The sequence below is a fragment of the Molothrus aeneus genome, chromosome 6 (assembly GCF_037042795.1).
Source record: "Molothrus aeneus isolate 106 chromosome 6, BPBGC_Maene_1.0, whole genome shotgun sequence".
Taxonomy (NCBI): Eukaryota; Metazoa; Chordata; class Aves; order Passeriformes; family Icteridae; genus Molothrus; species Molothrus aeneus.
Window position 1 is genome coordinate 10,943,696 of NC_089651.1, and position 13,797 is coordinate 10,957,492.

The 13,797-nt window shown below is 38.8% G+C and overlaps 1 protein-coding gene across 1 annotated transcript in view; it reads left to right on the forward strand.

Moving 5' to 3' along the window:
• The window catches only part of SBF2 (SET binding factor 2), a 232,509-nt gene that overhangs the window by 42,261 nt on the left and 176,451 nt on the right, over positions 1-13,797 (forward strand). Inside the window, exon 2 of the mRNA XM_066551479.1 lies at positions 2,668-2,756. Coding sequence (XP_066407576.1) covers positions 2,668-2,756 — 89 coding nt within the window. The remainder of the gene's footprint in view (positions 1-2,667; positions 2,757-13,797) is intronic.

Genomic DNA, 13,797 nt, shown 5'->3' on the forward strand with positions numbered 1-13,797 from the left:
AGTGCAAGTTCAGGCAGCATGAGAAGTTTGTGTGGCTTTCAGAAAATGCTCAGCAGCACTTCATTTTCTTCAGGGAAATCCCTATGGAGGTTTAGAATCCTTCTTGAAAGCAAAATGGAATTAGATGCAGGAAACTCTAACACTGGTGGCCAGCATTAGTGGCCTTCTAAGGAAGGCAACCTAAAAAACCTGATGAGCTTTTGACATAAAGGAGAGAATATTAAAAACTTTAAAAACTTTACAACTCTCAATTCTAAATTAAGAGCTTCCTATACTGTAATGTAGGGAGAGTCTTTGTAGCAGTCAAGTAAAAGGAGAACTAGAAGGATTGATAGCTTCAGAACATGATGAAGTAGAAGAAATTTTGAGCTACTTTCTTGGATGTCATTATTTATAATTGTAGTTGGTAGTGTCAGAGGTCTCAGTCTCTTGTAAACTGAATTCAGAATTTAAACAAGTCACCTGTGCTTGCACAGAGAAACTTTGGGAGCAAATGCATAGCAGGGACTGTTTGCTGCTGTAACTCTCTGGTTCTTCCTTTTCCAGAAGTCTGGATGCCTCTGTTCAGCTCAGTCCTGCCCTTTCTTCAGGCTGAGCTCTGCCTGGAGGGTGTTTGTGCTCACCCCTGCCTGGGTGCATTTGTTTGCTGTCTCCTTGTGCCACCTGCCAGCTCTAGAACAACTGCAGGAAGAAGAGATTTGACAGAGATATGACTTGGGATAAGCAGATAATGTGAACTTGAACTCAGCAAGGGGAGAAGTTCTGACATGGAGTCAATGAAGGAGCAGCCCCTTTGTGCAGTCACCTACTCCACAGTCCCTGCTCCTGTCTGCATAAAGGAATGGAAATGCTTTGGTAGAGTACCTGAGGGGAACACTTAACAGTGGATCAGTGGCTGGTGACCCTGTTCAGTTGTTCAGTCTAACAGGGAGCTCCTTTCCCTTACACAAACTGCAGCTGGAGCCATGTCTGAATTTGTTCCTCAGGCGCTGGCACATCCTGGCTCTGCCTTCTGAGCATCTCTGCAGCTCCTCTAGAATGTGACACTTGCTTTGGCTTTGACTTGCTGGCCTGCTGCACAGAGCTCCCAGCTAACCCTGTGTGAGTGCAGTCTGTGAGCAGGCTGCCCTTGGCAGCTACACTGTGTGCTACCTTGGGGCTGAGATTGCTTTTGGGACTTGTACTCCTTGTAGTTTGTATGGCCATTGTACCAAGAACATCTGCTCTGAGATTATTCCCAAGGGACAGTCACAGAATGTTAGGTGTACATATGCACAAACTGGAGGAAATTCTTCCTACTGACCCATCAGATTGTTCTGCCCAAATGTCTTGTAAGGTGTTTTGTGGGTTTTAAGATAGCAGCAAACTCAAACTGTAAATTTGCAGGAAGCTTAGAGGAAGCCTATTTTTTTCTCACTGTAACACTGATTTATGCTAGCAGACTTGAGGTTTGTCAGACAGAAAATGGTTTTTTATGGTAAAGCCAGGAGAGTAATGTATTCACTGCTGCTGCCTGGGTGTCTGCAGAGGAGGCAGCACATATGGACTGCTACTACTAATGCATCAATTGGACTGCTTCATACTATCAGAGTACAGCTTTGAGAAGACGATCTTTCAGAAGATTGTCTTTAACAAGAAAATGTTTAACAATTTTAATGCTTAATCTCAACATTTTGTGATACAACTTTACAGAAAAGATGATTCAATTAGATTGCACAGGTCAGCTATTAAAAGGTGTTTTAAATGGTTGCAAATTTCAACTTTGCCATTGATGTATGGACAGACTGAAGAATGAGACACCCTGGAGAGGAGCCCTGTGGAAAGGGACCTGGGGCCATTGAAGTTACAGCTTCTTCATGATCTCCTCTCTGGTGACCAGCAGCAGGATCTTGATGCAATGGCCTCAAGCTGAGTCAGGGGAGGTTAGGTTGGATGTCAGGGAAAGGTATTTTCAGGATTTACTGCAGGATTTCAGAAGGTGAAGAACAAAATTGCTGTTTGTCCATGCATTCCTGAACCGTTCAGGGTGATGCAGCGCTACAATTGTGGGGTATTTGTGGTGTTTCCAAAATTGATCTATAGCACCGTTGCTTCCAAAAAAAGGAACATGTAAAAAAAGAAGGCAGTTGCATCAGAAAAGTTACCAGAAATTGCCAGCTTTACTTCACATCTTTCTGTGTGGAAAACCACTGCTGACTTGTCCAAGGAAATCAGTGAGAAATACTGGAAAGGGCTAATGTGTCCTGGATTAATCATATGGAGTTCTAATCTGCAGATTTATGTCCATCTATAGGCTTCTTTTGGAAGTCTGCTTCTTGAGAAACTATTGCTTTCTTTTTTAAATATCACATATCCATTATATTAAACTCACTGCTGTTTATAGAGAGAGACCAGAATTATCAATAATCACCTGTCATTTTGAAAACACGAGAGGTAGAGGCTGGATGCCACTTGTATCTTCATTTCATGTAGTGATTCCTGGTGTTACTGCTGGAAAATGTGAAGATTGTATTTATTACATGAGTTGCAAGACACATTTGAGGAGTGTGTTCTGCCTCTTGTGGTGAAAAACTTACTAATATATGGTATATTTTGAACATATTCTCAAATGTATGGTGATTTCAGTTCCACCAGTTTGCCTTTAAATAATTGAATTTTATCTTTCAGCAGGACCAACAGAAGGTTTGGGGAAAATAATACAAAGATTTCCCCAGAAGGACTGGGAAGACACTCCTTTTCCACAGGGAATAGAGTTGGTAAGTTTGCATTACATTTTGCAAGTCTTAAATTTCTTTCACGTGCATTTGGAAGATAAATCTGCCTTCATGTAATGATCTGTATTGTTTAACCCAACAGGGCATGGGTAGAAATTAGTGAGCACAGGGGATAGATTATAGGTTTAAGAATAACAATTTTGGCTAACAGAAGATAATTTATTCTGGTATGCACAGCTAAGTAAATATTCCTCAAATATAGAAACTGTCTGCTGCAAATTTATAAACTGTGTTTAAAATAAATGGTTATTTGTGCTCCTATGTTTTGTGAGCAGCCTTCAGATGGCAGATGACTTCTCATTGTCATGTTCAAATAATTACAAAACTATGCATATTTGCATAATGTAGATTTAAAAATAAATTAATATAATATTCCAATAAACTGGATTTATTAAAATGATCAGCAAGGCTGGTGTGCAAGGCATCTATTTTAAACAGGGAATTCCCAAGGTGCTGCTTTTTTCCCCCTTCCTTGGTCTCTTCTTGTGGGATGCAATGAAAGGGTGGATCAGGGATCACTCAACATCTTGTCTCTAAAAATCCCGAAGAGAAAGGAAGGACTGTGGTCATATTCTGAAATGAGGTTTCTGAGAAGTCAGAGTGAAACTTTTACTGGTGTGAACTGGGAAACTTCTGGGACAGGATGAGCTATGGGAGGACATGGGCTCTACGAAATGTTGCAATAGCAATCTTTACTGTGGGGCAAAATCAGCTGCAGAGGACAAAGACACCAACTGTTCACTGCATTTATTGCACAGCCAACAGAGCAGGCTTTTCCCAGTCTGGCATCTTTCAGGCAGTGCTCAGCTCCCTGCTCTGTGCTCTCATGAAGGACAGGAAGGGGACTGGGCTTGGCTGCTCCCTCCCCGAGAGGCGCATTTGCTCCCTGAGCTGGCGGCCGTGGGCTCCTTTTCTCCTCCTCTGGGGTCTCATTTCAGGGCTTGCCATGCCCTGCTGCTCTTTGGGGTGAGCAGGATTTCTCCCCCCTGTGATGGGGAATTGCAGCCTCTTGGTGCGCTTGCATAACCCCAGGTTTGGCAATGCTGAGCTCTGCTGAAATGGGGAAGCTCCAAGGTTCAGCCAGGAGGGTTCATCCTGCCTCAAACAACCCCAGAGGCTGAGTCATGGTGAGGTTTACTCTGTGCCACAGATCTAAATCTCAGATCTTCCTGACCTTGTTCAGAGAGAGCAATGGGTCTGACTAGCTGGGAAGATGTGAAAAATAAACAAATAAAACATATAGGGACACCTTCTCTTGAAGCAGTGAATCTTAATCTGTGCCCAGGTGTTATCTCCCATTTTAGTTTAATTGTAGGATTTTAGCACTACAAGAAACACATTTCTAAAGAAATTTTTTTTTAATGGGACAAAACATTATTTCTGTATTGATTCTCAAATGACTCATTAGGCCAAGCCATTAAAACTTTAAACTTTCCAAATGAAACAAAATCTTGACAATTTAACAACATCAATTCAGCCAGTTGGCAAAATCAGTCAAGTTTTGATCTGCTTTCCAAGCGTGGTAAATAAAATTTTAGTTAATGAAGATTGAGGAGGTAGAGATAGTGCAAAGATCAAGTACTGAAGTAAATCACTTATGAAAGTCAGATGTTGGCAGGAATTTTTTTCAAGGTTTTGGATGAATCTAACAAGAATCAACATTAATTCATGGAAAGGAAAGTAGAAAAGTGGTGTTACCATGTTCTGTCACCTTAAGATTTAATATCAATAAGGGGGTAATAGGCAATCCTTAAGGAAAAAGAAATGGGGGAAAAAGGTAAGAATAGATGAGTTGACAAATGTATATGAGACTGAAGAAAGACCTATTTATTAATAGCACTTAGCTCTATGACAAGTTTGAGTTAATATCCTCTTAAATACTTGCTCTTCTCTGAAAGATCTGTATGGTTTCTATTAAATGGAAAAAAAAGCCATGGTTTGTATCTGAAAAACATGTCAAGCTCTCTTTGCTGTGTTCTCATGAAGGAAAAAAGCCAAAGCTTTTCATGTTTAATGATAGGATTGAAGGGAGATTTTTTTTGAGCCCAGTTTTGCTAAACAGGCACCCATGGTACAAACTGGGTCTACTGGACTGGCCCTTGACTGAGTGAAGAGGGATCATTTTGAGAACATCTTCTCTAGGAATGATGACTCAATTTCACCTTTCACTTTGACTGTATTTTGTAGTTTTGATAGTTTGACACAAATACAGAGAATTGGGTCATTATAAAATGTGATTGCAGTCTGAATTTCACTGAAGGGTGTCGTCTTTGGTCTATGTGTGTTCTGGATTAAAGTATTAAGAGTTATTCCAACTGTGTCTGTTTTTATGTGAGCAGCATGATAGCTGTGTTCTGGTCACAAACACATGGGCTGGGAGTAAACACATTGTCCAGAATTCAACAGAAATGTACTCTATTCCATTTTATTCAAGTCAAGTACTTTAATTTGTCTTGTTCAATAAATTGTGTGTCTGCTGGTTGCCAGTGGTGAGGAAAGCCATGAGTCTCTGCTGAGGGAATGATGCTGTCAGGAGGTGTTTGGTCAGTGTTTTCTTACTCCTCTTGTCTGCATCCTCTGAAATTAGCTAAAGACATTAAGAAACATCTTTTTGCATTTGCTACTTCACTAAAGACTTCACAGCTTTAAACTTTGTTCTGTTTATAACTGAATGCAGAAACTTTGATAAGCCACCTGCAAATTGCTGTGAAACATACCTGAAGGTTTTTGCAATGGATTATTGATAATTACAGTAGCTGTTAAGGGCCTGAAGACTTTTTTACCATTTATTAAATTGTGCGATGTAACTGCAAATAAGATACAATATTTCTTAATGTCATATATATTGAGTGTTACTTCAGAAGCAATAAAATGCACTTCTTCCATTTGTTAGAACATTTTGTGGGCTATTCAAGAGAAATGTAAGGAACAATTTAGTTTAGAATCTGAGCATCTTCATTTTACTGACCAAGAGCAGTCCATCTGCAATTTATAGACAAATGCAAGTCAGAGTGAGTTTCTTCCAGTTCCATGGAAGTAAGATGACTTTGAGGGGTAAAGGGAGATTTATGCTCATTCTTAATAAAATATTTGGCCCAGAAAAGCATTTCAGTCACTGGTTTTTGAAAGAATGCAGTTAGAACACCCCAATCTGAGAGCTGCACCACCCCCCCCCCCCCCATCATATTTTGAATAAACACGTTTGGGTATCCTTCTCCATAGTCTGTTTCTGAGAAGTTTTTTCAGATGCAGCTTAAGTGTACAAATAACCCTGTAAAGTCAGCTGAGGCATACAGAGCAGTGTCAGGTTAGGACAATCAGACTTCTTGATCTTGCTTGTAGAAAGAATGCTGGAGAGTGTGTGTTGGTTGAATGAGTTAGCTTTACATTTCTGCATATTTTTCTTATTTCTAATGCAGTTTTAATTCCACTGTGTAACTTTCTAGACATCATAATTAGTTACACATCAGAGGAAGCTTTGGTATGTAATGTTAAATTGTAAAGTCATTTTTGTCCCAGGGCTAAATTAGCTAAACTAATTCACCTGCATTACTCAGTGTTGGGAGGCTGCTCTTAATGAGGCCAAGAGAAGTCATACCTAGAAACAGTTACCTTGTCTGGAGTTGGAACTGGATATGATGTGTTTCTGCAGTTTCTGACTAGCAGGGAAGGAAATTTCCCACTGTAACTGGTGCTGGTGTTAGCAGTAGTGTCATGATTCAGTAATTTGAATTTCAAATGTGGTCAAGTATAGAAATTAACATGTTTTTCTAGACAAGGTAATCACCTATCCAAATAATGACTTCAATTATAAAATGTATCTTTAATTGGTAAAAAGTGCTGTTTAATACAACCATTTGATGACCACTTACACAAGTTATGACACTGAGAGAAAGGCTGCAGGTATCCCTTTGGGATGTGTAAGTTTGCCTGCTTCCTTCTAAAGGAGGAGTTGGAGTTGGTGGAATCAGTTTATTCCTCCTTAGTGTACAGCCCTTGCTGTGGAGCTCAGCATTTCTGCACCCTGGTTTTGCTTCAGACATAAACTCTTAAGTGGATGTGGAATATGTCTTTTATGAAAACCTGGATTCAACTTTCAAATTCCAACTAACCTGAGATACAAAAAAACTCCGTGAGTTTTGTAAAATGAGAGGAAGGAATGGTATTTTCAAAGTGTATTTGTGTTCTGACTGATCTAGTTGGTCTTGTACAAATTTCCACTTCCTTTTTACATACATGATTTATGAGTTACAGCTCTACCTCTGAGATCTTAACTGAAATTTACTTCTCTTGGAGCTTTACACTTGGAATGGGGGGAAAAAAGCTATCACAAAAACCCCACCAAAACCCAGCTCATTTGTCTTCAAAGTTGCACTCTACTGAAGACATTTAAAAGAAGGCCAAATTTTGAAGTGGAAAAGTTTTTCAGAACTCCTAAACTTCTGAAAATTTCCACTGCAGAGTCTCTGGAAACCATTACACATTCAGTCAAAAGCAATACTTTTAAAATTCAAGTGCTGATCTCTTAGTTTTGTTTTGCCACCTTGGTATAAGGCATCTTTTCTAGAAAAAAATCTGCTGCTTGACCATTTCACTACTTATTTTAAATAAGACATAAGAGACAACTGGGGCTGCAGATTAGACAGTTAAGGCCTGAAGTGATTAAAGTTTTAAAGGAGTTAATCTTTAAATGCTTCAGTCTTAGCTAGCTGATCTGTAAGCCAATTTTTCTCAAACATTAATGCTTTTGAGGACCTGAATAAAGAGTTGTCTACAACATCCATTTAACCTTCAGTGCACCTGCTCAGCTGCAGAGAGTTTTGTTTGGTGGGGGATTTTTTGCCCCTCTTTCCCCTCAAATGTCTTTTACCTCTCAAAAATCATTACATATGTAATTCTTCACTGAACAACTGCACAGCAGAGCTCAGTGTAGCACTTGGAAATGCTTTGTGTTGTTTTTATTCCCATATTACAGAACAGGTGCTTTCAGCACTTAGCAGGAAACAGATGATAGCAAAACTACAGAGTTTTGTTTTGTTTTTTTTGGTCAGAGTGTTTTTGGACTCAGGTTATATTCTTATATTCATATTAGCCTCCACTAGAAGAATGCCCTTAATTTGGTGTCTTTTACAGTTGCATTTCTGCTGTGCTGTAAGCAGCTACATTCTGGTTTTAGAATCTGGTCTTACTGAATGGATGTTAGCTTCTGGATTTTGTAGACTAATGTGATAAAATAATTTGATATTGGTATCCAAGGACTTTCAAGTAGTCCTTGTGTAGTATAACTTTGTCTCACTTGACTAAGTGCTGTCAAAGGGTTCAATTAATTTGCTTTATCCACTCTTAGTTTTGTTTTGAGTTGGGAAAAATAACCACATCAGAGCACTACAGCCAACAGTTTTGGTAGAAATGGTAAAATATTGAAGTGACATCTGTTTGGAATTTAACTCTTTTTCAACTCTAATCTTTCAATGGAGTATATTGAAGTGTAACCTTTTTTGCATCTATCACAGTGTTTTAAGATCCACACACTTGCATTTTAAGTTAAATTCTTTTCAGATTTATGGAGGAGAAAGCCATTTCTACAAGCTTGCTTAAGAAGTGCAGATATTTTTAGACTCATAGAATGCTTTGGGTTGGTTTTCTTTGTTGTTCATTTGTCATCTCCACAGGTAATCCTTGACTGCATAAGATTGTCTTGTCCACCCAGGCTTTGTGTGTGATTCAGCATCTTTTACTACCTCTCTAAGTTTTTCTCATCTTGTTTAAAAATTGGAGGAAAGACTGCAACATGGAGTTCACTCTGAGCCTCTGCTTTGGGGTTTTTGTGTAACAGTCTGCAGAAGAGATTCTGAGACCCTCAGTTATGCCATGAGGTGTTGTAACATTCACAAAACTCTGGGAGTGTCTTGGTTTCCCCCTTATAACTTGCAGGCTTGTCTGTGGTAAGTCTCCTGGGAGACCCTGCTTTTCCTGAAGGTTCTGAATTTTAAATATTAAATATTTATATATAAATGTTCAATATTAAAAACTATTGTTATAGAACTATGACTATATTTATATAATTATTATATAAATACAATAGTTAAGTTTTGTTGTTCCTTGGTTGTTTTTTTTAAGCTCTTGAAAAACTCTTGACTAAAAAGGGAGAGCAGCGTACATCTCAAACACACGATGTGAAAATGGGCTCTATCTCCAGAAGCCAAAACTGAAGAGCAGAAATCCTATTGTTTTGTATTTGAGAGCAGAAATTATGGGGGAAAATTATGCTTTTAATTATTTTCAACTTTATGATTAGCCTGGTTACCGATGTGCTTTGTGTTTTTAAAGAACATTAGTTTAACTTGGATGAATGCAGCACGTGACTGTGGAGTGACACATGTTCTTTAAAAGCTGAGCATGTCCTTAACATCAGAGGAGATTCTTTAGCCTCAGTGACCTATTCCACTTTGGACTAATCATCACTGATTATTTCAGAATAATTCCATATGACCACAAATCCATGGAAATTTGGGATGCAAGCAACAAACGAGCAATTTATCTGGAGAGCCCCAAACCAATGTCCATTTCTAAAGCAGTTAAAACTCCTGTGAGTGCTGCACCCTCTGGGTTTACAGCACTGTTTTTATGTTGATCCAAGCACACAGAAATGAATTGAAATGAATTTGTGTGCACTATAACACCCAGTTCTGTTGCTATACAAAACTCCTGTTTCCAGTTTTTCCTTGTGCCATGTGCAGGTGACTGTACCCCTCTCTAAGTTATTTGTGTACAGTGTCTAACCTTCCCCATCTGTTGTCTCCACAAATTAAAAAGTGGAGCTCAGCATGAATCGAAGAAGTTTAGCTTTTGAATAAAGGTAAGCACTGTTATGAAATGGCCAGAGGTTGGACTTGAGAGGACTTGAGATAAATAAAGTGAAGAGGATAAACTGTTCTCCTTGTCCTTTGAGAATATGGTGAGTAAATGGATTCTCTAGCAAAGGAGATTTGGTGTAACCAGTAATAAATATTTAAATAGATGGAGCACATGCTATTTAGAATGAAACTTTTGAGCAGTCTTATTTGTTTCTGATGGAGAATGACATGTGTGAGGCTAACAGTGTGACATGGAAAGGGGAATTGCTTGGATAATCTCCTGAGGTTCTTCTTAGATCTGTTAATCTGAGAAGCAAAGGCCCTGGCTCTCTTGCACAAAGAGCCATGCCAGGGACCAGGCTGGGACATCAGAATGGAGATGAATGAAGAAATACTGTGGAAAATGAGAAATACCATGGGAGATGAGACCTGGTCCCTGGGGGGGGTTGTCAGGTGTTTCTCTCACTGTTAAGTCCAGCAAACTCTGTCACCACTGGATCATTTTTCTGTAACTGCCAGAGAGGAAGAGAGAGAATTGGAGAAATGTAACAATCCTGAAAACCACTGAATTACCTCAGAATTCAGTTTGTTGTTTGAAATCCTGTGTTTTGTTTCAGCTCCTTATTACGGATTATCTGTCAGCTTTCTGTAAGAAGCTGGAACTTCTTTTACTCTTGAAGTTCTGTAATTGAGACAATTATTGGACTGACGTTTCTGGGGTTTTTTGTTTGGTTGGTTTGGTTTTTCTGTGTGTTTGTGCAGGGAGCTGAGAATTGGTGTGGTTTTGGAGAAAGCCAGCCAAGAGTGTTGTGTGTTGAATTTATAACCATGTATCCAGTTGTCACAAAGGGATCCTCTCTGGGGTTGTGCAGAAAGGCAGATGATGTGCAGCTAATCAAACACAGCCTATTGGGCTGGAGACAAGATTGTGAAACTTGAACTGGGTTGTTGAATGTGTTCTGGGAATCCAGAAATAATTTATCTATGAAGTTGATTCCTATGACTGTAAATCACTTTGGAATGTTTTCTAATAGTTCAAGAAAACAGATTAATGCAAAATAAGGATATTTTATTTTTTTTTCTGAACAAATTTGTTAGTGGTTTGTTAAAGCTGATACTTTTCATGCTAAGAATTTCTAATCAGTAGTACTTGTAAATCATTATGTTCCCCCAACTCCCCAGTTTGACTGACCTTTTAGTTTGTACTCTACATAAATTTTGTTGTGTTTGGATGCAGGTTTCTTCTTCTAGCTTAAGTCATCTTAGTGGTTTTAAAGCTTGGCTTTTTAAACCATGAAAGAACTTTTCTGAAGCCTTTATACAGTGTAAATGCTTTTTAATAATAAATTGTAAAAGGGGTGTCCTAGTTGTGCTCACCAAAGAACAGAAAAGAACATTAACAAATCTTAACTGATGATACTTCACAGTTTTGTGCCTTCCATGGGCCACAGCTCATTTAGTCATTGCATTATCCAGTTTGAAGCCAAGCAGAAAGATCAGTGCAGAGGCCTTCTGCACTTCCCAGTTGGTGTAATTTCTGATTTCCAGATTCCATGAAGGTCAGAGTGGCTCCAGGCATGCACCTGACACAGCACCCATGCAGAAAGCAGCAGCTGATTCCAGTGCTCCAGTGCCTGACTGGGGCTGTGCCATGCAGAATTCCTGGGAAAAGACTTGGAGGCTTATTACCAATTTTTAAAATTTTTTCCCCAAAAAGTAGTCCATTAGCCTCCAGCACCACCACTAACTGAAGCCTCAAACAGAGCTCAGTTTATGAACTCTGAGGTAGGGATGTTGTTTTGTTTGTTTGTTTACAAAGCAAACACTAAATATTGTTTCAGTACAGCATGGTGGTGCTGGCTTTTGGGTGATTTGCAGGGAACTGGCAGAACCACTTTGAAATTTGCAGGTTTTGTTGTACAACCTTTCTGGACTCTTGTCTATATCCCAGTAACATGTAACAAATTGTTTTCTTTTATACCAAACCTGGCACTTGGAGGTGGAAAAAAAAAAGTAGTTTATGAATGAACTTCAGGGTTAGAAGATACAAAAAGCAGCTAGGCTGTTTAGATGGCCTTTTTCCTCCTGTATTCTTCTTTAGTAATAAAGTGGTATTTTATACTATCTGGTATGGTTCTGATCCTAATTTCAGTAAGGATTTGGTAAATAACTATGAGAATTTTACTGAAGAAGTCAATAAATGATAATTTTCTATATACTTGTTATAAGAGGAGTTTGGGCATGGTCATAATAAGGTAAAAGAATAAAGAAATAATGTACTTTTATATGAAAAATACAGCTTCTATTAAGAGGAAGAAGAGAAATAGAACTATATTCAGATGTGATTTGTAAGTGCTGATTTTAGGGCTAGTCACCAAGAAGAGTTTTTGTCTTTGAGCTTCTCCTGAGTGTGGATCTGCCACAAGCATGGCTTCTTGTAATGAATTCCAAGTGTGAATCCAGTAGTTTTGCCAGCAGTTTACCTGGACTGCTCCTAGCAAAGCCTTTCCTTTTTTCTCAGTCCTCATTGCTCTGTGGATGTCAGAATTAAACCAGTGCAGGCCAAAACCCTCAGAAGTGGCAGATTTTTCAGATGAGTGCTCATGGTGCAGCTGATCCATGGAGTGTTAGAACTTCATTAAATGTTGCTAAGAGAGACCTCTCTGGGCTTGCAGTGTCTGTGTTTTTCAAGGACACACTGTCAAAGCATCTCTTGAGCAGGTGCTTTTATTTAGCTGTCATGGATACCAGCACAAACTGAAAAGGAAAAAAAATCAAAAATGGAGTAATAAATGAGGCATTTCAACTGGCTGCTAATGTGAATCAATGAAGCTCCAGCTTGCAGATTTGGACATGAGGCACTTGAGGCTTTACTTGTGGCTAAGGCTGCTTGTGTGGTGATCCTTGCAGAGTTTGTAGCTATTGCTCAGCCTGCAATTAATTAAATCTGAGCTGTGGAGTGAACCTGGGCAAAGAGGGAGAACTCTAACACGCAAGTCTTTTCTTGGATGGTGTTTGGAGCTTGAGCTTCCCTGACTGGATATCACAAGTCTTGCAGGTTTGTGTCCTTTAAAATATCACCTGCTCTCTGCATGTTTCCCTAGAAAAGAGCAAATTCCCTGTGCTCCCTTCCCTGCCCATCTTGGATTTATATTTTTACCATAAAAGTTACTGCTGCTCTAAGATACTACTGATGCTGTTGAATAAACTTTTCTGTCTGGATTTTGTCATCATGGTGTCCCCAAACTGCTTGCACATCTTTCCTTTACACTGGCTTGTTCCTTCCCTTAGATGTGAAATGATCTTTTATTTATGTCAACAAAAGGAGATCAGAAAAGCAGATCATGCCCTCTTACTCACCAGTATTGGTTATACTCAAGTCCAAAATGTCTTTTTTCCTTTTTTTTTTTTTGAAAGTATATTTCTGATTTGAATCACTGCCAAGTTACTTGGACAAAAGCAACTAGTACCTATATAAAATTAGGACAAAAGCAATTTTAATATAATACATAATATGTAGTCACACTCTCAATAAAATGATCTGCTGTTTTACTGAGCTGCTAATATTTCTGTTGTCAGTCTACCATAAATTATGAGGAATTTAATATAAGAAATAGCTTTAACTTTCTGCTCATATCCCTCTCCCCCTTCTCCCCTGGTTTTTGTGTCTTCAGAGCTTAATTTAGCTGTTTATCTAAGTAAAGGCAGTTCAACAAAAATCCATTCTAGTGTGTGTGAAAGACTGGTAGGACAAGGCTGGGTTATGTAACTACTTTGTGTGGATTCATGCAGTATATTACACTGGGTTATGATCAACCCAAATATTCTTTTAATAATAAAATGCCCAGTGCAGTTATGATTTTGGTGTTTTTTGTTAGGCTTACCTGTGAGCTAGGAATGCAGGGAGCATTACTCTGAAAAAACGTAAATAAATTCAAAGTTTTAATCCAAGAGAGATGATCTGTTGTTTAGTGTACTGACAGATCTATGGTGTGATGCAGTGTTTTAAAAACAAGCAATACTCCTGTTATGTACATGGCATATGCAGAATCAACCTCACTTCATTTTTTAACTATATTGTTTCCTTTTTGACATGTGTTATAGCAGTGGACAAGAGAGATGTTCATTAAAATCACAGCTTATAAGCTTAGGATGAAGAATGAATT